This window comes from Rhizophagus irregularis, chromosome 4 (assembly GCF_026210795.1).
Source record: "Rhizophagus irregularis chromosome 4, complete sequence".
NCBI classification, from domain to species: domain Eukaryota; kingdom Fungi; phylum Glomeromycota; class Glomeromycetes; order Glomerales; family Glomeraceae; genus Rhizophagus; species Rhizophagus irregularis.
This window is the reverse complement of record NC_089432.1, coordinates 4,996,724-5,022,115: the sequence shown is the minus strand read 5'-3', so window position 1 is coordinate 5,022,115 and position 25,392 is coordinate 4,996,724. Positions and strand designations below refer to the sequence as shown.

The following is a 25,392-nucleotide window of genomic DNA, read 5'->3' as shown; positions in this document are numbered from 1 at the left end:
CCGATTATTTGTCGCACAATGTTGCTAGGTATCACCAAACAAAAAATTTTTCTGACCATCAAGTCTACTATATTAGCCGCAGTACCGCAGTAATTATATTAATTTTTCATAGGGAGTTGGAAATAAATGAGTAATCCCCTGGAGCGTGTCACTCATTAAATATTAACAATTTTAACTATTTTAAACTAGTAATTTCCAAATTACCTAGTAAAATTATTAGTTTTTGGCGCAGTGTTATATTTAGTTTTTAAGTGTATAAAAATTTGAAGTATTTTAAATGTACTGCGTCCGTAATGACGTCTAACTATTCTTGGATTTTTATTGGTTATTAACTGTGGCGTGATTACCGGAAATGATCTACACCATAATCGGATGGAACGAATAATTTATGAGATTTCGAAATAAGCAGATATTGTTTTAATTGGTTTTTTTTTTGGGAGTTTAAAAAGGGAATCATTGGTTTAATTGGTTATTTTCTTTCTTAAATATAGTAATTAATAATTTTTTAGAAATTAGACTTACGAATTATTTTCTTTCTTGAAATTTTCATTTTAATAGTATATTTTATTATGAAACTCGGGATTTGTTATAATTTTTATCAAATAATAAAATTTATTTATGGTGGCAACGTCTTTACGGCCTACACCGGACTCGGGAAGTTCGTCTAGCACGTGACTTTGTGACGATATACAATAATAAAACTTTAAACAGCACTTCGGACTTAATAACAATTTCGTTTCCTAGTAATAGTATTAAAATTTCAAAAAAAAATTTCGAACTATACATAATTTTTCCGGGTTATTATTAATGATATAAAGTTATTTAATTCATGTGAATTAAAATTTAAATATCTAGTAACTCATCAGTGAAAGATATTAGTAAACGAATCTTTGTTAAAAATCTAACGAACAAATTGTGAATTATAAAAAAGAGATTTATGATGGAATTTTTTTATTAATTTTTTTATTAATTGAATTATTATATAAATGCATTTATTCTTTTTAAAAAAAAGAATCAACATTAAGTAAGATTCATTATCCTCAGTATTCAAATAATTAGTTATGTTACCGGTTATATCAGTAAATAAGAGTCATATAGCTAGCAGTTTTATATCGTAAATTACCAACGGGATTCTTACTCAATACTACCTATCCTGGTATTCCGGTATTGTTCATTAAGAATCGGCAAGGTAAACAACTATAAAATACGATTAATAATAGCACACGTCACAGTGTTCGGAAATGACCTGGTCATTTGACCATTTTTCGGATTAGGAGTCATTTGGTCAAATGACACCCCATCATTTGGCATTTGGCATTTGAATTATTCGCGAAATGACAAATGCCAAATGATTGGGTATCATTTGACTGTCATTTGCGTCCTTTGTCATTTGGTCATTTGTCATTAAAATATTTAAAGATTATTGGACAATTCATAATCACGTGATGTACAAAAAAGGAAGGACGTAATCGAAATAATCACAAACAGAATCAATTTCACCAAATTATTTATTTTTTACTGTAATCTGAAAATAATAAATAACACAACCATAATTATTAAAGTGATAATATCTGATATGTTATTTATTATATATAATTTTATTATATAATTATATGCATAAATAAATATTATGGCCATCTTATGATTAAATAAAGACAACAATTATATATAAAAATGGTGAAAAATGGGATCCACTACATGTGTTACAATTAAATATTTTATTGCAAAATCAATTAACTTTTATCTGTGTGGATAAAATGATCATTAGTGAAATAATTATAAGTGAAATAATCCTGTCTATAATAATATTATTAACAAATAATAACCTGTAAAATAATAACAAAATCACGTGATTAAAAAATCTTTACTACTATCTAAGGGATAGGTAAATAAACGGGGGGGCCAACTCAAGGTTACACAGGCTGATCAGTGATTGGACAGAACTGAAGCCTCATATGAAAAACATATAAAATTATATGATAATCTTTGTAAAACGCTACTTTACTTAAGTAAAAGCCACGAATACCAATTAATGATTATTCAAAAAAAAACCACCCCGAAAACGATGTAACGCGTGACTATCTCCAGTATAAATTTTATTGCAGTTCGTCTTTTAGTTCTTTAAAAAAACTGGATCGGTGAACTAGATACCTTTTAATTAGACAAATATTAGAGATAACTTGGAGAAATGGTGAATTGCAAAAAGAAACTAACGCTGTTACTATTTTTTTTTGAAATAAATTGTAATATTTTTATATTTCTATGACTAACAGAATCAAGAAAAACGATCTTTTAAGGGTACCAGTGATTCCCCACCAGTAAAAAAGCAAAAAAAGATAGAAACACTGCAAGAACTTGTGCATATCAGGCCTGATCTCAAAGGAAAAACCGTTTATTTTTTCCCGGCATTGGATAAATACTTTGAGGGCGTGATAATGTTTGACGCAAAGGAAAAAAAAGCTTATATATACAGTGTTAAGAATGATCGAAAGTATGATACTTTCTCTAAATGGATAACTGCACTAAAAAATTTAAGATTATTTAAAGGACATAGGTCAGCTTTTGCAACTATTTTTTTGGAACCAAATCCTAATAGCCCATCAATTGCATCAATTCTTGGTGAATCAAATTATTCTTCATACTGGAAAACATCTACGTATACAAGTCTTGAGGAAATTTTTTCGTTAATTCAAAAAAAGATTTTTCTAGAGGGAATATTTTTGGGAACTATAGTACAAAAAATTACTGATGGTCTTGAGTTTCATTTTTTTGGAAGAGAGGGACAATTAGAGAAGAAAATGATAATTATAGCTAAAGGTGTTTTACTTGGATATGAAGTTTGTGTTTTTGATAAAATATTACAAGAAGCACATCTTCCTTTTCCTGCCAAACCAATGAAAAGATCTCTTGACGAAATAAAAATCCTTACACAATATATTTTTTCTCTTAGAATTTGTTATGGACAAAACACTAATGGTAATTTAAAAGTTATTACTATATAATTTTATATATGTATATATATTTTTTTAAACAAATATTTTGAAATTTAAGGTTTTAGTGATGTAGTATACATTCGAGGAACTCAGCTTATTAATAATGCACAAACTAGCAATAAAGAGCACGTTCCTTTTGCTTTTTTGGAAAAACAAGGTCAACCAGGTGAAGCATACTGACGTATAGACTGCATACTTGTGGCAGAAAATAATAATGATATGTGTAAGAATTGTAAAAAATTACAAAAAACAATGCAGCAAATTCGTCGAAGATATTTGGCTGGCATAAATTCTATGAAAGTCATACATGCATCTAAAGATGTTCTTGCAGAAAAAGTTAATGAACAACGAAAAATTATTAAATTGAAAATTAAACAATCTCAAATATAAAAGAACGATTGCAAGAAAAAATAGAAAAAGAAGAAATACAAGTGTCAACTAAAATTGCAAATGTTGTTCATACTGTTTCTGAAAATATTGCTAGCAAAAATGTAGATATTTCAAACTTGCATCCTATTTTTCAAGAACTTATTCACATTCAAGCAAAAAAGCTGAATGGAACAAGATATCATCCAATGTAAGTAAAACAAATAATGGTAATTCATTTGCAAAAAAAAAATTTAATATTTCTTTATTGCAGGTTTTTGCGCTGGGCTATATCTGTATATAGTAAATCTGGATATGCGGCTTATAATGCAATGAAAACAATTATGCATTTACCATCAATCTCCACACTTAAAAGTTACATAAATGAAAATGAACAATGTTCGGGATGGCAAGACAAAATTGCTCATCAAATGTTAGCAAGTTTAACAACAAATAAAGTTTGGGGATATGGACGAATAGGGTTTTTTTCACATGATTAATTTAAAATTCAAAAAGGTTATTTATTTATTTTTAACTGTTTTTAAACAAATACATATAACTAACTTTGAAATAAATTATTTGAAATTATAGGTCTTCTTTGGAGTCAACGTGAAAATTGTTATGTCGGCTATTTGGATTTTGAAAATGAAATGCAAGAATATCAAGAATTTGCCATACAATGTCAACATGAAATATTAAAAGAAAAGAATTCCCTATCTAATTCTATATCTGAAAAACAGGATCGCAAACTTGCAACTCAAGTTCACCAATTTGTTTGGCATTCAATAACTCATAATTTTTCTTTTCCTATATCATATTATGGCATTAATAATATGACAGCACATAACTTAAACACATTGATTTTTAGTCTTGCAGCAAAATTAGAATGTATAGGTATACATACAATTGGTTCAATTTGTGATGGAGCAGGTGAAAATAGAAACCATATCAAAAGGTTTGATTGGTATGCATCAAAGTGGTCATCTGGTGATCTTGTAGAAGTTAATTTCAGAAAAGACAAAAAATCTTATCATGTAGCAGAAATTGTAGATAGCAATTTTGAAAAGACAAAGTTTACTGTACGTCAGCTTGATTGGGATAGTTTTACAAAAATTACAATTGATCGAGCTTTTATTCGTCCACAAACACCTTTAAAATCAGAATGGAATATTAATGAATTTTGTGAATTTAAAAATCCAAAAGATAATCAATGGTATTTAGGAAAAATTACAAATTTTGATTCTATTACATCAATATTTACTGTAGAAATTCCTGGATCAAAAAATAAACCTATTGAAGAATGGCAAGTTTTTAATCATCATATTAGTGAATTTCTTCGACCTGTTCATGATATTGAATGACTTTCAACAAATTATAAAACAATAAATCCTATTACTGGAGAAGATTGGTTCTTTATTAGTGATCCTACACATGTATTTAAGAAATTAAGAAATAACTTATCAAAAAGCCATATAGATGAAAAAAATTCCAGAGAAATAATGTTTAATGGAAAGGAGATTAGTTGGAAGCACATAAAAGGCGTATATGATCATACAATTAAACATGCAACAGCTCAAGCTACAAAACTTACAAAACGTCATATATGGTTAACTTCATGGAGCAAGATGCGTGTTGATCTTGCAGAACATACTATATCAAAAGAAGTTGAAGATGCATTGGCATCTATTGATGAACTTAAAAAAATCTCAGAAGGAACAAGAGTAAGTACAAAATAATTATTACAATTAATATAATTTTATAATTTTTAAAATATTTACTTTTTTTATAGGAATTTAGTAAATATTCACGAAAATATCGTCAAATTATGCATAGTAAAATCAGTTTTCAATCTTTAGAAGATCCACGTATTAATACTTTAAAAGAAATATATAATTGGTTTGTAGATGGTAATAAACAAAAAAAAGATCCTAAAGAATGGATTTCATCACAATGCCAATTTGATTTGATTTTATCTATTAATGGATTTCTTGGAATGATTAACTATTTTTTGAAAAAGTATCCAGGTTCAATGATTCAACCAAGACGCATTTCACAAGATATGCTTGAAGGGCTTTTTGGTAATATTCGTGAACTTGGTGGGGACTCCTCAACACATACTCTCAAATCTTATGGACATGCTCTAAATAAATATCAAGTGACAGCATTAGTTTCATCTGAAGTAAAAAGTATTAATTATGGAAAAGCTGATAGTACTAGAGCTGGCATTACTACATTAGAAAGAAGGTATATATTATAATTTTATTTAACAAATGTCCTTACTTGTACGCCATTGTCCCTATTCATACAAATATTATCTAAAATATTATTTAACAATTAGAGACTATCGAAAAGATAAAAAAATTTCAGTAAAAAATGATGAAAATATTACCGATCAGAAGCACTTTATCCGTTTGGCACAATTATCATCTCTTTCTAGTAATGTCTTTAAAAACCTTCTCGCAGACAATTTGATTATGGGGAGAATTGAGATTCCGTTAGAATCACATGATGAACACGTTAATCAAGAAAATGTTAGAATTGCTTTCTTTCAAAAGGAACGATGTAATCTTATAGAAACTATACTTTACCAGGATTCTATTGATAAATTACTACATAAATGGCAAGACATTATTAAAAAAATGGCGAGTGAAGCTATTCCAAAAAAAACAGGAATTCAATGGTTAGCCAGTTGGAGTTCTCACCTTGAAATTTATCTTAATAATTATCAATGTTCAGGGATTTGGTATCAAGACTTTCTTTCTATAACTAATTTAAATGATTCTCCAACTCAAAGGCTTATTGCATACTTACTTTTACAAAATGTAATCAAACTCACTTTTAGTAAGAAAACAACACCAAATAGTATACACACTCATTTTTTGGCTGATTCTTATCTGGAACCTGAAAAAATTCTTGTTTTAGAACCAGCTGAAGCATTAAAGTTTTCTTACATCATTGGATGGGTTATATATAAATTAACAAAAAGTGATAAAATAATAAGATCACATCCCAAATTTGATATCATTCGTGCTCACCTCATGATTCTAAGCTCAGAACAAGTTGTCTATGAAAAAGATGTTCGATCACAGACGACAAATGTAGTTCCAGGCCAAGATTTTTTAAAATTCATGTACAAAATGGAGTCATTAATAATATTGTTATTTGAAAAGCACAAAGAACTTGGTCCCAATATTCTGCATTATATAAATAATAGTTTAATGTGCAACTCACTATTGTTAGGAGCTTTTAACGCACTTCTTAATATTTCCAGTCAAATGCTCTCTATACATGAACCTGAAAAACAGGAATTAAAAGATGACGCTAAAAATTTTCTTTACGAACGAATTATTTCTATCTATATGAAGAGTAGGCAAAAGTCTTGGCGAAAATTCAATGATCTCATTCCTGAGAAAGGCACCTCAAGTCTTAGAGAAAACCTGAAAGCCATGCGAAATGATATTCAAAATTCATCCAAAACCTCCAAAACTAAAAATACACATACATTGATGAAAAAATCTAACGTTCCAAAGGATCCTATTCTTGCATTAGTACAGCTTCAAATCTGGGCAAAATTGGATGGCGCTGAAGAAGAATTTTCAAAAATGTTTTTAGTAAGTGAGTTACAGTGGTTACTTTGGGCCTTTGGGGACAAAGCAAGGTACAAGAAAAAAAAAAGTTTAATATTTTTAATTTTGGATCACCTTAAAAAAGAAACTCCCTTCTCCAATGAAGCCATATCAAAAGGACAAATTTTTGTAGAATAGTAATATAGCGAAGCCAAAATTTACAGAATAAAGTACTTGTTAAAGCCAAAATTCACGCAATAAAAGCATGAAACGATAAAATGATAACTTTTCAATATGTTTTTATAAATTAACAAGAAAAAAAGTAACCCTTGCAAAGCTACAGTGGTTCGATTTTGATAAAAACAATTCGTTTATTTAGAGCTAGCATAAATGGTCTTAGTTTTTGAGATCGGCTGCTTTTCTATGTATATGTGGCGAGAAAAACTAAAAAAACTAAATTTTTAATATCGAGGCTTCGCTTGTGTAACCAGTTTTATAAGGCTTCAGTTCTGTCCGATCACTGATCAGCCTGTGTAACCTTGAGTTGGCCCCCCCGTTTATTTACCTATCCCCTAGCTACTATTGGAACTTTTTTGATTATATATATTAAACCAATTTTGTTTTAATATTTTTGTTTTCTTAATTAAAATAAACAAAATAATTAGTAAAAATTCTCAGAATATTTAATATTTTTCAAATGACTCAAATGACAGGTCATTTGAGTTGCAAATGACAAATGACAAATGACTTGTCATTTGAGTCATTTGTTCATTTCAAGTCATTTGCCGAACACTGGCACACGACGGTTATAAGACGAATCTTATAATAATACACAGAAACAACAAGTTAAAATAAACTGAAGTTTACCGATTTTATTAAATAAACGTAAGGTTATGAGTTTACAACAAAACAGTAAAAAGTGATAAAAGGTGATGGAAGTATATTACTTAAGGGAATATGACTTAATATAACTTCATATATCTTATTATAACCTATATGACTTATATCAACGAGTTGGCAGAAGGTATATTTATATCTATTTCTCCATCTTTTTTTTCTTCTGATATCAAATGACATCTAATCTGTGGATATAGTATTGACATCATATCTATTTGATTGTTATTGTTTCATCGTAGTGTAACTAAGTGATTACAATAGTGATATTTCCTTATTATAAGCCACTTTTTAATAGAACACAAATGACATATTCTATCAGTGAATAACTATTGAGCTAATTATCCTACAATGACTCTTAATAAAAATCATATATAATATAAATATTACAAATAAAGAAAATAAATAATATAGAATAATATAAACAATGATAAAAATAACTACACTACTACTACGTAACCCTGCACCCGTGATCTTTTTAAAATATTTATTTAAGTTATGTGCGTTAACCGAGTTTTTTTTTGTTTTTTTTCTTGTTAAAAAATAAAAAAATAAAATATTCTAAGTCTTTGTTTTTTTTATTTTTTTCTTTCTTCATTTGAATATTTTATATATTTTATGTGTAATATATTATGTTTTTTTAATAAAAATATTTTTTTATAAATATTTCAAATATTTCTAACGAAAAATACCTTTTATTTAATTAGTTTCATTGTAATATTTTATATTTAATAAAGAAAAAAATATATTATAATATAAATAGATCAAAACATGAAAATAAAAGTATTAAATCATGTGTTATAAAATTATTACATTTTTACTTATAGAAATAAAAAAAACTTGAAAAAAACGCGCAACTAATAAATGATAAAAATAAAGTAAACTTTCCCCAAATTGTGATGCTAAAAATAGTAAACTATTTTTATTATGGGTGCGGGTCTGCGGGATTACTGCTCCTACATATGTAAATAAAACCAATATCATTTATTAAGTTAATCTAATGTACACAAATCTGCAGTTGTGGAAACTCTTCCTGACGATCTTTCGGACCAAATTTTTACGAAAGAAAAATTTTAAATTTTATTAGCAAAACATATAATAAATACATATTTTACATAACAAAAATGGAAGAGACTCTCAAACAATACATGAACGAATACTATAGAGGCTTTACAGGTTTTGGGATAGAATACATATACGACTTTGCAAGGTGTATAACATATTACAAGCGTATAAGTTTGGAAGAATATGAAAAGAAATATTTGGATGAAGATATATTATTTCCACCAGGCAACATAAAAATAGGAATAAGAGATGAAAGGAATGACAGGCATATGCATATGAATGAAAATATTCTAATAGATTTCGCTGTTTTTACAATGAAACTAGGCGGCGAAACCATCAAAAGAATTTTAGAAAAAATACTCCTGGGAATTTCCATAGAAGGCGCAGTAAAAGAAGGCGCAGCAGTAGATGTAACGAAAACTAGCCCAGTCGCACCGGCAATTTTTGCACAGTCACGTGATCACTTTTTATTCATCACATCGTCACACTCCATCCGAGTTTCACTGTTTATATTTATCTGAGGGACTTAGTTTTTTTCGAGCAGGTAAAACCTTATTCATCACAACTTATTCGTCACTGTTTATTTTCACGTGTTAGTGCATAACGCCATAATGCGGCCCTGTGTGCAAAATTTTGCCGGTGTGGCTGGGGTAGTTATATAACGAAAATGAAGGATGAATTAGAACTTCTGAAAGTCAAAAGTAGGGAAGATAAAGAAAAGATAGACATTTTAGAAAAGGAAAAAAAGATTGCAGAGGAACGAATAAAATCCTTAGAAAATGACGTGACAAAATTAGAAGAAATAGAGACAACGAGCAAGATTACCGCATCAAGCAAGCAGAAAAGTAAGACAAAAAGCCACGATCAGTGCAGAAAATCCAAAAAAAAGAAATCATCTACACAAGAAATAAAAAAGGGGAAGATCACTTAAATTCCAGTTAAAATAACTTCCGACGATGATTACTTGAAAGAACATTTTGCCGAATGATCACGTGACTTAAAATTTTATGACTTTCTGGCTTATTGGAAGGACGAGGTAATATACAAAAGTTTAAAAAATGTAGGCTATATAGAGAGATTAGAGGTCGAATGGAACTATAAATATAAAACTGTTTGAGCACGAATTCGCCTAACAAATGAAATGGATGAAAATTCATGAAAGGAGGATCCAATATAGCAATCAAAAAAAACAATCAGTACTATTTTTTTTAGGATGTTTGATGCAAAAAATGAGCCCTACAGACATAAAGAAAAGATATGAATGGCAAGCATATAAAAAATTTAATGATTTACCAGGGATGCCAAAATATGAGAATTTGAAGACAATGAATCAAAAATACGGAGGCCATTTTTCAAAAATAATCAAAATAAACAAAATTAAATATATTTTGATATATTTTAACAATGAAAATGACTTATTAAAGGCAATTTACAAATCGACAATGGATGAAAGATGGGTTGAAGATAAAAAGTCAGGATAAATTGATTGGTGAAAATGGAACATACAAGAAACGTTTTGGAATCAACAGATTCAAAACTCCTCAACAAAAAAAGAAGGATGAATTTGTTGAAGCGCCAAGCCACCAACCGATCATATTTCAACAATTCCAAGAACTTTAAAAGAACACGAAGAATTGGATAATTTAAACAGTACCTTTAAAGGAAGACTTGAAGAATTGGAAAAAATGCCAACCTTGCCATCAAATAAAGGGAAAAAGAAAGCGGTGGAAATATCGGATGATGACAATGAAGAAAAGACTAATAAAAACAAAAAGCGTGTTGTGCAAAAGCAGGGAGAAAGGGAAATTCTGATAAAGAATGAACAAATTATTCCAAAAAATTTTAATAAATTAAAAATTTTTTTTTTAGGAAAAGCAATACTGGAACTTGATCGAGCAATCGAAGGTCAATAGAGTATTTGATCCAAGATGACTATGATATTTTCCATGAAAAGTATAGTTTTTTTCTTTTGAAGATTTTTAAAAAAATTTTTTAACTTTATTTTAAATGCTTTTTATGATTTATTTCATCATTTAGGTTTTGTATTTTTCTTTTTTTCACGAATAGTTTAATAATATTTTAGAAAATAGTTAAAGCCTCAAAACATAGAAATAAAGCTCCGAACGGGTCGGTTCGGTTCGGTTTTTTTGCAGTTCGGGTAGAACCGAAAACCGAAATGGAACCGAACCGGAACCGTCCGGTTCAGTTCGGTTCTATCCGAAATTAAGAAAAATGCGAAAAAATGAATACACGACCATCCAGAGATCGTACAAGGACGAGCCATATCTCGTTGGAATCCTCTCATCGAGACGCGTCGAATGGTGGTAAAATCAAGTCTCTAGCATCGATAGATCACGAGATAGAACATGGCGAGTGTTTCTTAAAAAATTTGTATTAGAAAACGATCCATTGATGCTAGAGACATGAATTTACCACCATTCGACGCATCTCAACGAGACGAATCTAATGAGCTATAATTCGTCTTTTTGCAATCACTGGATGGTCGTATATTCGTTTTTTCGCATTTTTTTTTAAATTTTTGAACGTCAAAAATTAAAATTCCGATACAAGCGATTAAACGCCATCTATTGATCACACAAAGACGATTTTAGCTCATTGGATTCGTCTCACTGACACGAGTCGAATGGTGGTAAAATCAAGTCTCTAGCATCGATAGATCGTGAGATAGCCCATGGTGAGTGTTTCTTAAACAATTCGCATTAGAAAACGATCTATCGATGCTAGTGACATCATTTTACCACCATTCGACTCGTCTCAGTGAGACGAATCCAATGAGCTAATATTCGTCTTTGTGTGATCAATAGATGGCGTTTAATCGCTTGTATCAGAATTTTAATTTTTGACATTCGAAAATTTAAAAAAAAATGCGAAAAAACGAATACACGACCATCCAGTGATTGTAAAAGGACGAATTATAGCTCATTAGATTCGTCACGTCGAGATGCGTCGAATGGTGGTAAATTCATGTCTCTAGCATCAATGGATCGTTTTCTAATGCAAATTTTTTAAGAAACACTCACCATGTGCTATCTCGTGATCTATCGATGCTAGAGACTTGATTTTACCACCATTCGACGCGTCTCGATGAGAGGATTCCAACGAGCTATGGCTCGTCCTTGTACGATCACTGGATAGTCGTATATTCGTTTTTTCGCATTTTTTCTTAATTTCGGATAGAACCGAACCGAACCGGACGGTTCCAAGTCCAAAACAGAACCGAGAACCGAACCGAATTTTTTGCCGGTTCCGGATCGGTTCCCGGTTCAAACCGGAACCGTTCGGAGCTTTACATAGAAAATAGCAAAAAATCCAAAAACATCATATAAACTTTAGAATAGTAACGTAATTAAACAAAATAATTATAGAATCGAACACAATGTATTAGTTTAGATTTTATATTAGAATTTTAGATAGGTTAACTCAGTTATAGGATTTAGAAGGTCTCGAACTTTTTTTGCTCTAAGTGCTTTTGTATACAGTTATGGATTTATTTTAAATCCTAAATATCTTAATAAAGTGCATTACTATTTAAAAAAAAAAAAAAATCTGCAGTTGTATATCAATATAATCAGAAATCGACATATACACAAATGTACTGTATATCAGATAGTCATATGACATCAGAAATCATGTGAGCAAGATTTTGCGTAACAGTTACAATTTCATAGACGTTGTAATAATTGAAAAATACAATAAAATAGAATAAGGATAAATAATTAGCCGAAGGATAAATAATTAACCGATGGGTAAATAATTAGCCGATAAAATTATATTTATAGTTTAGTTTAGTGTAACGAGATAGACATATGATAATAGATCTTCAAATTTTATTAGAAAAGATAGAAAATATGAGAAATATTTTTCTTAAAAATGTATAAATACAAGTGGATTTCGATAGGAAATTCCGCAGTTCAATTTTTGGAAAATAAAAATTTTAGTTCGTCCTTAATAATAAACTAACACATTCTTTTAGCCTTTTTCTTATGAGCAAAAAGTGCCACATTAATTATTTTTAATTAATGGTTTATTAATGTTTTGTAACTAATTTTATTCTTAAACCAAGCATAGATATTATTCGAACTTAACACGTCGGTGGCAACATATGATATTTTATTTTAATATCCTATGGGGCGTGTCACAACGTTAATTTGATTTAATACTAATAGGAAAAAAAAAAACTCTTTCCCTTTTTTATTTTTGATAATTTTTTGCAGTAATATAGCGTTGTGTTCATTTTTATAGTTTTCTAAGAAAACTTCAAAGGGGAGGAGGCCCAACTGGGCGCCGCTGGTCGCAATACGAGGTTTTTCTGTTCTTATTATTTCCATACCTAAAGGAATATGACTTCTTCAAATTATGTCAAAATAGACTGGTCTAGTTATTCACACTCTTTTATTCAACTAGGTGAACCTTCACCGTCAGTAGATGACTATCAATACCACCCACCTGAAGACGACATGTCAAATGTTCTCACAACAAAGGATATTTTTGCCCTGGATATTGATGATTATTTTCCAGTTAATAATAACTCTATTCAACAAAATAATAATTTTTTTTCAAAAAAATTACCTAAGGACCAGAAAAAAATACTCTCTTGGTCTCCCTGAAAAAATTTCACGTGACTACGCCAAACCAATCTGGTTATAACAAGATTTATGAAATCCGCCGATCTAGGAGTTTCTTTTTTGAGCTTGCTAATCATCAGAATCAAAACGCCAATGAAATTCATTTGAAGATACACACAAATGATTATCATATGAAGACTAAACTGATTTATTATATCAACACAAGTTCATTTTCCAGCCACAAATATCAAATTAGCTGTATGCTTACGCATTTTTTTTCTTCACAAAGAGTTATTCCTCGTCATATACAAGATAAATATTTTAATTTCTTACGTAACAAATTATTGGATAGAATTAAAATAATAAGCTCACGTACTTCTAGTACAACCAATAGAAATTATTCTACAAAATCTTTTTTTAATTTCACTTATAAGAAATGTCACTTTTATTTGGCATATTCAATTCTTGCCCTCATATCAATAACTCTAAACATTTTCACAAAGATATACAGTGTGATGTTTCTACTCCGTTTGTCATATCACAATATAGAAGCGCATGCGTCACTTATCAACATATTTTTGCAAAAACACAATGTTTCCAGAATATCAAACCTAAAAATGAACAGAAATCGGAACATGTACCAACAGATTTCGTTAATAACAAGGCCTCTTATGCAAATTTATTATATTACAGATGGCTTGATGATAAATTAAAACGTATTACCTCTAGACAACTGGGTATTTCCTATAATAGTAATATTCATGCTAGAGATTCTCTTTTATCACGAAACTGGGCAATAGACATATGTATCAAAAAACTTTGTCCAACTTCCAATACACCTTAAATCATAATTTACGGACGCAAAAACAGCAAAATATATGTTTTAAATGCACTTGCCGTCGTGTATTTAATAAAATGCGATTACCATTCAATCGTAAGGCTAAAAATCAGGATTATTTGGCGATGGTGTGCAAATATCATTTTTTATTCTTGAAATCTCAATATGTCAAAGTACTCATTCGATATTTATTGTACAAACAATCTCATTTGATTCTGAACGCTGACGATTATCCATTTTTGGTTCCTTATTTTGTGATAGATTCAAATTATAAGAAACAAATCATGATGAAACTCAATCAAGCGTCAATGCTTTTTAGTCCTTCAGTACCACCTGTTGATTACAACCCGATTCTGGATGTATTCATACCTACAAAATACCATGATATTATACCAAAAGATCTGATTTATGTGAACGATCGTTATGTGGTTCCTGAATCTTGTGAGTGGTTTACTTATATGTACAATGTTGATGAATCTTTTTATCCATCTGAAGATAAGACTTCACGCTATAATACAAGAGGCAAATATATCACAAGAACTCCAATATACCGTTTTGACATTATGGGAATTTATGTACCGTCACATATTGTAGAAAAAAGTCAACAACATAGAATCAACAGACTAAAGTTGGAAGCAGAAGCAACATATCATGGAATGACTCCAAAGCATTATAATGCTCATGTTAATAACATCGCATCTCTAACGCATGCATCAGAAAGTTTTCATAGTTATATACCTAATTACTTGGTAAACAGAGACAATAGACATCAACAAGGCCTAAGTTGAGCTTCCTTAGATAAAAAACTCACCAATTTTCTCAAGAAAAATAATCTTCGAACTCAAAGAACTATGAAATATCCTACCCACACATTCGCCATAGTATCTGATGATACAGCAGCTATTGAATATCAACCTAATAAACATGACGATGTTCACAATAAGAATCATTATTTCTCATTTCAGAATTACAAAATGAAATGACTCTGTCTCACACCAGTTACAGATATTGACTCCCTGGCAATTGGATCTTCAGGTTTTAAGCATGATTAAAATTTATATATTATATATATTAGTATTCTTATATCAGGAGTACGATACCCTTATCTAGTAGTTTAGTCTACATTTTAGTTCATATTACTATACTTCTCCGCTAATTAATTACATTATATTTTGGTGAATGGACCAATTCACTATTTATTATAAAATTACTATGAATTAATTACATCTATCAAAATACATTACGTCTGTCAAAATAAATTTAATTAGTATTTTGTCATTTTGACAAAAAGTATACGTATTACGTTATCATACGAATAACACAACTTAAAATAGTGTAAACCACTTCACCTCTTACAGTATTCACAGGTGGTAACCTTAGTTGAAAGGAAAATACGGATCTTAATTTTTTATTAATTTTGATTGCTGTAGGATAGAGTTAGACTACATATACTTGCCCTTTTAATTTTTCTTTTTTGTAAATAGTAGCTAGTTTTTTGGATGGTTTTTTTATGGTTTCCATTTGATTAATTAGCATAGTCCTACTTTATCAAATAGTACAGATCAAAGAGTGAGGTCCCGTAGGGGATGAAGAACAAAGTTCTATATACACATATTAGGTTTAAGTTTTTTTTCGAATTCTTTTTTCTTTTATTTGTAATAGTCTGGTTCTACTACTCTTTTAGTAATAAAATAAATAAATAAATAAACTTGATCTAATACTAGCTTTGATAATATGAAAACACATTTACTAGATTACATTTATTTTTTAGCACAGTCATGTAAATTTGGGTCCAGATTATCAGACCTTGCGATCCAGTGATTCACTTAAAATCCAATTCACCAATTGATTATAGAGCTTGATTTACATGACTTTTTTTTTACTTTCACTTTATAATGAGAGTTATTATAAAAAAATTTTTTTACTTTTAAATATTTAATGAAATAATGGTTTTAATAAGGATATAGTATAAATTGCTAGGAACTTCTTGCTTCAATAAATTAAGATGCAATTAATTTTTGTTAAAGTTTTTAATCATTTTATTGTATAAAAAAATCTAAACTAATAATTATTAAATATGTACAAGAAAAAAAATAAATTTAGTTCGATCTGATTGATCAAAATCACAGGACTCAGCACAGTTACAGCTGTTTTCATAAGAACTGGGACAAAATAAATTTTTGAACCCAACTGCTAACTAAAGATAGTCATTGGTCCTACTGGTTCTATTCAGTTCCAGGACTGCCAGTCTTAAGACCAGACTGTGGTCTTTCAGTCTTTTCATCAGTCTTGCTGTTAATTCAGGCTGAATTTATAGTGCCAGTCAGAATTACAAGTAAGTGTAACACAAAAATTTTGTGTTACAATCACAGAACCAGTAAAAAAATTTTTGCCTGGTAGCTAAACTATTTATTCGGGATCACGTGCTTGTCACATTTAGTAATTCCGGCTGACACTATGTATCTGGCCTGAATTAACCTAGGATCGAAAGACCACAGTCTCATATGAAATGGACCAGTCTGTCTTTTTTGGGTGTAGGACCAGTAAGATCTCAGTTTTCTAGAACTGGTGACCATCCTTACCACTAACCCACTAATCTGGTTCATTTATTTTATTTTATTTTATTTTATTACTACAAGAGTGGTAGTACCAAAACTACTACAAATATAAGTGAGAATTCATTTGCATGTCTATCTACTAATATACGTGTATAGGATTCAGAACTTCATCCCCTATGGGACCTCACCCTTTGGTCAAACTATTTGAAAAACTAGGACTATACTAATAAATCAAATGGACAATGAAAGGAGACGAACAAAAAAAAGAACAAAAGGGAATTCAAGTCAAGTCATTCGTATTTTTCTTTTAACTATTAACTAGCTATTGTATGTAAATACTGTTATATCCAAAATGATATATTATGTTAGGTCTGTGATTATTTTAAGGGTATATATTATTGTATAAATACGATCAATGATCCTGCCCAGGTGTGGGCAGGCATTCTAATGTTTAAGTTCATTTCTTTCTAAGAGGACGTTTAGGTCTTCTGTTATTGGGAAGAGGATAATCCAGAGGTGGTGTAGTTCTATTAAAGAAAGTTGAATCATCATTGATGATTTCGCAATAGTAATCTGAAATGAAAAAAATATTGTTTTCTGCATCATATTGAGGTGACTTTTCTATGATAAGCGGGTGAAAACATCTGTTTAAAAAATTTTTGTAAAGGAGTTGAGCTTTTTCATAACCGTAGTTATATTGGGGAATATTAGACACATCAAATCAGCATCTAACTTTGTAGTTGAAGAGGTTAATGTTGTATGTATCAAAGTAATATTTACGGGTATCACCCGTAAAATCAGTAGGTAAAGGTGGTAGCTTTTTCTTGAATTTGTTGCATTTTTTAATTCTTTGTAACCAATTCTTAGTATGTCATAGTATAACTTTTTCTTTGTCAATTCTACCTTTGTATGATGGATGTATCAGAGCTTTATCAACACAGTGACATAATTGTTTGAAGACGACTGATTCTGGACAATGCCTTGTTTGTTCTTTCAGTAAAAATGGTTTGGTGTATATTGTACAGCATTCCATTTTTATAGTCTTTTGTTTCAAATGATTCCAATGTTTAATTTGCTGTGAGAATCGAACAATATCAAATGTTAGGTTTCTATATTCTTTATAATAAGGCTGAGTCATAGGGATGCCTTTTTTGGTAAGAATGGTAATAGGTTCTATGACCATCTTAAGGTCTTTATCTTTTTTTCCTTTGTAATCACAATATCTTTTAATGATAACTTCATATAATACACCTAAGCGTGTTAAGTGAACTTTTTTTGCTCGGGGATTCCATTGTTGGTTAAATCTTTATAAACGTGTGGATTTTTTGGAAATTTTTCTTCAAGCTGTTCGTCAAAAGTGACCGTTAAGATAGGCAGAGATGTGCATTACACTTCCAGCAGTTTTGTGACATAATGAAGGCAGTGGGTTGGAAGCAGTAATCTATATTGCCATAGTAGTTATTGTTTCCACAAGGAAAATAAAATCCCAGGTAAATCACATGGGACCTGGAACTGAACCAGATAAAAGTTTTAGTCTGTCTATTTTTAGAAGATGTTGAAGATAATCTATTTTTTATGGACATAAATTTGTCCAAAAGTAATTGGCATAAACGTTTGAAATATTTTTTAACAATGTCAAATGAAAATTGGCAATTAATAGCAAAGGTGAATGTGAGGTATGTCCCTATTAGGTAATTGATATATGTTGAGTTTTTTACTACTTGAATTGAAGATCCTATGATGATCATGCGTCATATCAATATCATTGGTGTAAATGTTGAAAAAATTTTTCCTTATTTAATTGAAATCAGCATCTTTGTCTAACTCCATTAGGAAGTATCTAGCTTTTTTGGTATTATATAGGGTGCCACTACCACGTGTGTCCAACACCACATAGGGGTTGAGGTTGAGTCTTTTAGTGTAAAAAGAAAAGGTGTAAGTATTGCAAGGGTGGTATAAATGAACGATAGCTTTGGAGCCTTCTTGAGGTCCTTTGGGTTTAGTGTTCTCCGTACATAAGTCCTTTTGAGAGGTTTCCATAATATTATAAGGAAAGAAGGGATATTTGTGAATACTGTTGTGAACCTAATATTGTTCCTTATTTTTTATACGAAAAGCAACAGGAAGAAAATATGATGAAAAACTATTTAAAAATGTTGGGTGTATCTTTTAAAAGTAAATAAAGTATATCTTAATACTCTTTCCAAGAAAAGGGTTAGAAAAATAAATGGAAAAAAAGTTTTTTGTAATAAAAATAAAACGTCCAACTTCATGAAATTTTGTTCCAGATTTTTGTGGGAAAGAGTTTTTTTTTTACCGATCTGGTTCAGTTATTTATTTTACAAACCAAACTATCAAATCAGGATCACGTGCCCAGCTAAAAATACCGGATCAGCAGATTGGCAGATCGGGTTCAAAAATTTGGTTTGTCCCAGGTCTTATGAAAACAGCTGTAATTCATCCGATGGTAGCGAAGTTTATCAAAGTTTAAATTCGGTCTGCATCAAAATTCACATGACTGTGCTAAAAATTTACATGCCTGGACTCAGAAAGATCATCAGACCGGACTCAGTAAAGATATACTCAGCAATCAGATTGCTTGGTTTTAATTAAGTAGGTAATGGATAGGATAGGTATACTTAGTAGATTTTAAACATTAGACTTAGTACAAGCAGAAAATGGAAAGATTTATATATTATCGTTATAGTATTTGATAATAATGGTATATTACTACTATGTGAAAAAATCAATGTTTATCTTTAAGGTTTTGGGTATTATTGTAAAAACAAAATTATGCAAGCTTTTATATTTTTAGTATTCAAATAATAAATAATTACATACAGTATAATTACTAAAATATTTAATGACTTGTTCCTTTGCTAATTTAAATTTAATTCCTTTATTTAATAATTTAAGAATTATATCATTTGTTCCATCAACTATTCAGTTAAAATCTTTTTCAGTTAAGGATATTGCTATATTATTAATTTTATTGTATTCATTTTATTAAAATTTTGAATAAGTTGAGACAATTCTCCTTGTAATTCTGAAATATTGGTACTTAAAGGAACCTCATTAAGTTCTTGCCCATTTGATAATTGAGGATTTTCCGTAGGTTCACCATCCCAGCATTCTAAACAAATAAATTATAATTTAAGATTAATTATGATAATACTCTGGTTATATTTAAATTATTTAAATTTGATATTTTACTTACTATTATAAATTTCTAATAATATTCGGGTGTATCAGGAACAACCGTCTTTCTAAGACCTTGCGAAATCTCCAAAATTAAACCAACATCATAATGTTCACCTTTAGCATAAAAAGAAGGTTGACCAGGACCCAGAAATATATATACAGGGGTAGGGTACACAGATGCGTCGCCATCATAGTGGAATTAGACGGAGTAAAGTTTTGATTTGCGTACAATTTTAGAATTTTTCATCTATAGTTAGGTCATCAAGATTGCGTATTTTTTATCAAAATTTTTATATGTAAAAAATTAGTTTGCGTATTTTTGGCCTAAATTTGGCTAATCTTATATATAAAATATTTTTATTGTACGTACTTATTTAATTAACTGCATTGTAATATTTAGTATTAATTGAAAGAAATTTCTAATGGTTAAAAGTGAAATTTTAGAAAAATATTATTGAAAAAATGGTAAATTCTATTTTTTCACATTAGTATTTGGTTTTATAAATAATAGAGAAGCCATGATAAAATAATTAATAACTTAATGTCTGAAATTTTATTTGCGTATTTTTGCAGGATTTTCAATATCAGGTGTCAATTATGCGTACTACTCATATAAAAAGTCTCTGCGTACAGCTCATAGTAAAAAAATTTTTCGCCACCTGACCCCTATATATATATTTCTGGGTCCTGGTTGACCACTAGATATTTCCCATAATAATACTCCAACACTGTAAACATCACTTTTTTCATTTAATGAATACTTTGGTCATTATTATTTCTTTTCCTGCTAAAATTTTCCGGATCAACATAAAGGTCATCCCAAATAATTTAGATTGAAAGTTGGATGATGCTCCGATTCTTTTTGATCCGCCAATTTGTATGGACTAATATATTGCCGGAGTGCTATTAAAGAGTATATACTAAATGAGTAAATGAAAGCATTGAATTTCCAACAACGATTAAAATAATAATTACCAAATCACGATGGATAATCTTCTCATTATGTAAACATGATACAGCGCAAGCCAACTGGTACGCCATAAGGTATTATCGTCCCAGGTAAGTTTATTAAAATTTTCCTTTAAATAATTTCGAAGACTATCGCCGTCAGAGTATTCCACTACCATCATATAATTATAACTAATTTGATTTTCTAAAAAAAAAAGAAATAATTATTGAAATGAATAAATTTGAAATATATTATTTATTAAAGTATTATACTACGGTAATACCTGATTCAAATTTTATTATTCCATGGCAACGAATAATATTATTATAAAAATCAACTTTACGTTAATTAATAAATATAATATAGGCTAATAAAAACATTGTCAAAAAAAAAATTGTATTATATATAATAAATTATCTCACAAACAATTTCTTTCATGATGACGTGATTAACACTAATTGTTTTACTGTATTTTTCCAATTTGCACGGTACACTTTCCAGAAACCACCAGCACTAATTTCTTGAATGTTAGTAAATTGGTTATTCATAAAAATTTAAATGTTCTTTACCTCAACAGCTTCTTCAATCCAATTAATCCATTCATTTGTATTTTCGGTATTTTGCACCTTTTTAGTATTATCAGACATACTGAATCATTATATTGACAGAAAAAGTTTAAAAAATGCAAAAATAAAATAGTAAAAAAGCTGTAAAGTTTTATTGAGCACGTTAACGGAATAACGGAAATAACCCCATTATAAGTATTTTCTCTAGTTATTGTCACACAATCTCTATTAACCGCAGTACCGCAATAAATGACATGATAACTAAAATATAAATAATTGAATTGTGTAACATGGAACCCCGTGATGTATCTGCGCCTGATCTGTTCTGTGTTTATTATGGTTAGATTGCTGTCGAAGGTCATAATTATGTTTTTCCCTTTGGTTTTTTACTTTTAAATGATGGTTAAACTGAATTTATTCATTTCCTATTAAACTGGAATTTTTTTTTTTTGTAACGGTTAAACCAAGATGACGGCGGCCAGAATTTTTTAAAAAATTTTTTCCCTTTCTTCCGGTTCTTTTAAGTCTGGGTTCTTTATAATATTTTTTTTTTCTTTCACGGTTTTTTAAACCGGATTTTTAATTATTTAATTATTTTTCTTTTTTCTTTAAAGATTCCCTTTTTTTTGTTCTTTTCCACTTTAGGTTTGGATCAGTGATCGTATTGACATTGCTGAATATCTTTTTTTCCTTAATAATTTTTTAAAAAATTATTTTGCTTTTTCACCTTTTGGTGATCAGGAATAAATAAAATATTTTTAGTATAATTAATACTTATCTTAATATTGTTCTTTTTTTATAATTTATTTTTCTATTTTTTTTTTTGGTTCTTTTTTTTCAACCCGAAAAAAGTATTTTTTAATTATTTGGCTTAATTTTTTTCAATTATTTTTTTTCATTTTTGTTTTTTATCTCAATACCTATTTATATAATCTTTTTTTTTTCGAAAATCAATCTTTTTTAATTAATTTTTTATTTTTTTTTACTTTTGATTATTTATTATTATTATTATACATTTTGTTGAATAAACTAATAAAAAAGTGTACTTTTTTTGCTACTATTTTTTTAATTGTTCATTAATTATTATTTTATTGTAATTTTTTTTGTTGACTCCATTTTCTTGACATAAGTTTTAATAATTTATAATTATATAAAATAAAATATTTAAAAGAAAGACGAGCCTGCTGGAAAAATATTGGTAAAAACGATTCGATTAAAAATCTGCCAAAATAAGATGTGAATTAAATTAAAAAACATTTACGAGTAGAAAATAGAAAAATTTACGCATAAAATTTTTTTTTATTCGTGATTTAATTTAGTAATTTTTTTTTAAAAAAAAGTATTAAAATTGTGTGTAATTAATCTTAGTATTCAAACAATATTGAATAATAATTACTTTTATATTTCATAAACAAAATCCAAGCTAGAAACAATACTAGATTCAATAATATAGAAACACACTTATCTCATTGAGTCGATTTTGAATTTACATTGTACGTTAGAGATGACTTCTTTTTATTTCAAGGTAGTAGTGATGGATTAATAATGATAGATTAGTGCGGCTATGTTTCAGCCAAGTAAGTACGTTAAATATACTTATATACTTAAATTTAGTAAACGTTTGTTTAAATTGTTTAAATTATACTTAAGTAGTTTTCTTTTAATAATCTGCTTAGGTACCGTACTACGATTACTTAAATGTAATGATGCACTTACATTAACATAATTTGGTACGTATTCTAATAAAATTATATAATTTAATTAATATAACGTTATCTACTGTATTTTCTACATTTTTAAATGTACTAAAAACAGCGCATTTATATTTTAAAGATAAAAATTTAGTGCATAATCTTACCACAAAAGTTTATTATGAATATTTACAGTTGAGAATTATCCAGACTTATCCAAAAATGAAAATTCAGAAAGCATTCTTGAATAAGGTATATTTATATATTATTTAAATTTTAATAATTTTTAATTATTTATTTATTAGTAATAGAATATGCTGGCTGATAGAGGTACCCTTCAAGACTAATTGAAGAATTTTAAAAACTTTACTTAAAATGATAAATGTGATTTATCGTATCTGTTGGCTCACGTTGTGTTATGTTTACATAATGAGGGAATAGTGCATCATGATTTGGTAATTTATTTTCCGCATTATTTAAATCGTTATATACTTTATATCGTCTCATGTTATTTAAATCGTCATACTAAATCGATCGATTAAAATTCGTAATATACCGTATTTGGCCGTTATTAAATACCCTTTTTTTGTTATAGAGGTGCTTAATCTTAAGTATATGTTATTTTTAATGTCTAAAATTCTATCATAACCTAATGGTCGCAGGAATATAAAATTTTGAAAATTGGATTCACCTCAGTTAGATGAAGCAAATGCAATTATCGTAATTTGATAAAAAACGAAGATTATTAAGTGTCTTTAACTTTGAACTTTGAAGAGCAGAATAAATCAATCTCAAATTAGCGTTGGGATTCAAATATGTATGTAAATCCTGGTTCGTACAACAAGTGGTTATGATTATGATTACATTTAGGATGTTTACATTTTTTTTTGTATTTTAATAAATATCTTATTCTATGATTAACATAAAGGTCAGGTTTTAGCATTTTATTTATTGTTTTCAAGTCATAAGGATTGCAATTTGTACACATAAATTTAAATAATAATTCTAAAAAAGTAATAATAAATGAAGAAAAATGTAAATAACAATCAAACCCATTCTCATTAATATTGATATTCATCTGTTATTTATCATGAATAAACGGGAATAAAATTAATGTAAAATTTAAGAATTCAAAATAAAACATATTCTATTATTTGTATTACCTATTGATAATAAAATTATTAATTATAAGATTAAATATTGAAATGATATTGTCAATAGTACCCATCATCAAAGTATGAAGTAATAATAGATGGATTAACAGGAAATAATCTACACAACTGAAATAATTAATTTTGGTTTTCCATGAAATTTTATTGAAATTACTTGAAAGATCACTTCTTAAATTTCTTTTATTAGCAAATTCTAAAATAATCATATTTGGTTATTCCATGAAACCGTAATGATCTAACAGTCGTTGTAAATGTTCCCAATATATTTTAAAGATTTCATTTACATCAAAATTAAGCAAATTACTATGTCATTAATAATAAATATATGTTTATCTTATTAATTAAACATGTCTCATTTATGACATATTTTGTGATCCATTTAACTTTCATAGGACGAGGCTCTTGTTTTTCTAACTATCATCATGTTGTTATAATATTCTGATTTACCGTCATTCCATGTTGCAGAATATACTTTGCAAATCCATCATCACCAATTTGTTTTATGTCTTCAAATCGATCAAAATGGTACCTACTCAAGAATTTTGAAATTATAAAACCGGTCATCAGACTATAAATTGTGTCTTTGATAAACTTATCATATCATTCAGTTATTTCCACTAGTATAACTTTATCACAGTAAGAATTTTATGGCTGATGCTTTCCAAATTAGAATATTTATCAGAATCTTCATCAGATATTTAAATTATTAAATCGCTTCCGAGTTTTTAAAAAATTATTTGGCGCTATTGACAACGTTATTTGTATTATACGTATCAATGAGGATAAAAAAAATTCCAAAATTAGAATATTACTATTATAGTAACAATTTATGTTAATCTGATTTTTATACTTTCGTCATTAAGAGTTTCATGTTTAAAGGGGAGTTAGGATTATAAAATGTAAAATATATGGAATGTCTGTTCATTTATAATAAAAAATAAGACATT

The 25,392-nt window shown here is 28.7% G+C and overlaps 7 protein-coding genes across 7 annotated transcripts; 6 read left to right on the top strand and 1 right to left on the bottom strand.

Annotated features, from left to right (window-relative positions):
* Window positions 1-2,188: 2,188 nt before the first annotated feature.
* On the top strand, window positions 2,189-4,720 carry OCT59_024387 (uncharacterized protein; the record flags this gene model as incomplete). The annotated part of the gene is made up of 6 exons (XM_066135400.1): window positions 2,189-2,191; window positions 2,274-2,976; window positions 3,052-3,159; window positions 3,387-3,570; window positions 3,634-3,800; window positions 3,951-4,720. The coding sequence occupies 6 exons, from the start codon at window positions 2,189-2,191 to the stop codon at window positions 4,718-4,720; spliced, it is 1,935 nt and encodes a 644-aa protein (XP_065991426.1).
* Window positions 4,721-4,858: 138 nt separating this feature from the next.
* On the top strand, window positions 4,859-7,123 carry OCT59_024386 (uncharacterized protein; the record flags this gene model as incomplete). The annotated part of the gene is made up of 3 exons (XM_066135399.1): window positions 4,859-5,080; window positions 5,149-5,603; window positions 5,698-7,123. The coding sequence occupies 3 exons, from the start codon at window positions 4,859-4,861 to the stop codon at window positions 7,121-7,123; spliced, it is 2,103 nt and encodes a 700-aa protein (XP_065991425.1).
* A 1,820-nt stretch (window positions 7,124-8,943) lies between these two features.
* Window positions 8,944-10,797, top strand: OCT59_024385 (uncharacterized protein; the record flags this gene model as incomplete). The annotated part of the gene is made up of 4 exons (XM_025327186.1): window positions 8,944-9,294; window positions 9,558-9,729; window positions 10,097-10,355; window positions 10,458-10,797. The coding sequence occupies 4 exons, from the start codon at window positions 8,944-8,946 to the stop codon at window positions 10,795-10,797; spliced, it is 1,122 nt and encodes a 373-aa protein (XP_025172569.1).
* Window positions 10,798-13,245: 2,448 nt separating this feature from the next.
* OCT59_024384 (uncharacterized protein) lies at window positions 13,246-13,512 on the top strand (the record flags this gene model as incomplete). The annotated part of the gene is made up of 1 exon (XM_066135398.1): window positions 13,246-13,512. The coding sequence occupies one exon, from the start codon at window positions 13,246-13,248 to the stop codon at window positions 13,510-13,512; it is 267 nt and encodes an 88-aa protein (XP_065991424.1).
* Window positions 13,513-13,906: 394 nt separating this feature from the next.
* Window positions 13,907-14,314, top strand: OCT59_024383 (uncharacterized protein; the record flags this gene model as incomplete). Its single annotated transcript, XM_025329326.2, has 1 exon — window positions 13,907-14,314. The coding sequence occupies one exon, from the start codon at window positions 13,907-13,909 to the stop codon at window positions 14,312-14,314; it is 408 nt and encodes a 135-aa protein (XP_025172570.1).
* A 71-nt stretch (window positions 14,315-14,385) lies between these two features.
* Window positions 14,386-15,096, top strand: OCT59_024382 (uncharacterized protein; the record flags this gene model as incomplete). Its single annotated transcript, XM_025327187.1, has 1 exon — window positions 14,386-15,096. The coding sequence occupies one exon, from the start codon at window positions 14,386-14,388 to the stop codon at window positions 15,094-15,096; it is 711 nt and encodes a 236-aa protein (XP_025172571.1).
* A 2,227-nt stretch (window positions 15,097-17,323) lies between these two features.
* On the bottom strand, window positions 17,324-18,049 carry OCT59_024381 (uncharacterized protein; the record flags this gene model as incomplete). Its single annotated transcript, XM_066135397.1, has 2 exons — window positions 17,324-17,487; window positions 17,770-18,049. 2 exons carry the CDS (start codon window positions 18,047-18,049, stop codon window positions 17,324-17,326), a joined length of 444 nt encoding a protein of 147 aa, XP_065991423.1.
* Between the last annotated feature and the right edge of the window lie 7,343 nt (window positions 18,050-25,392).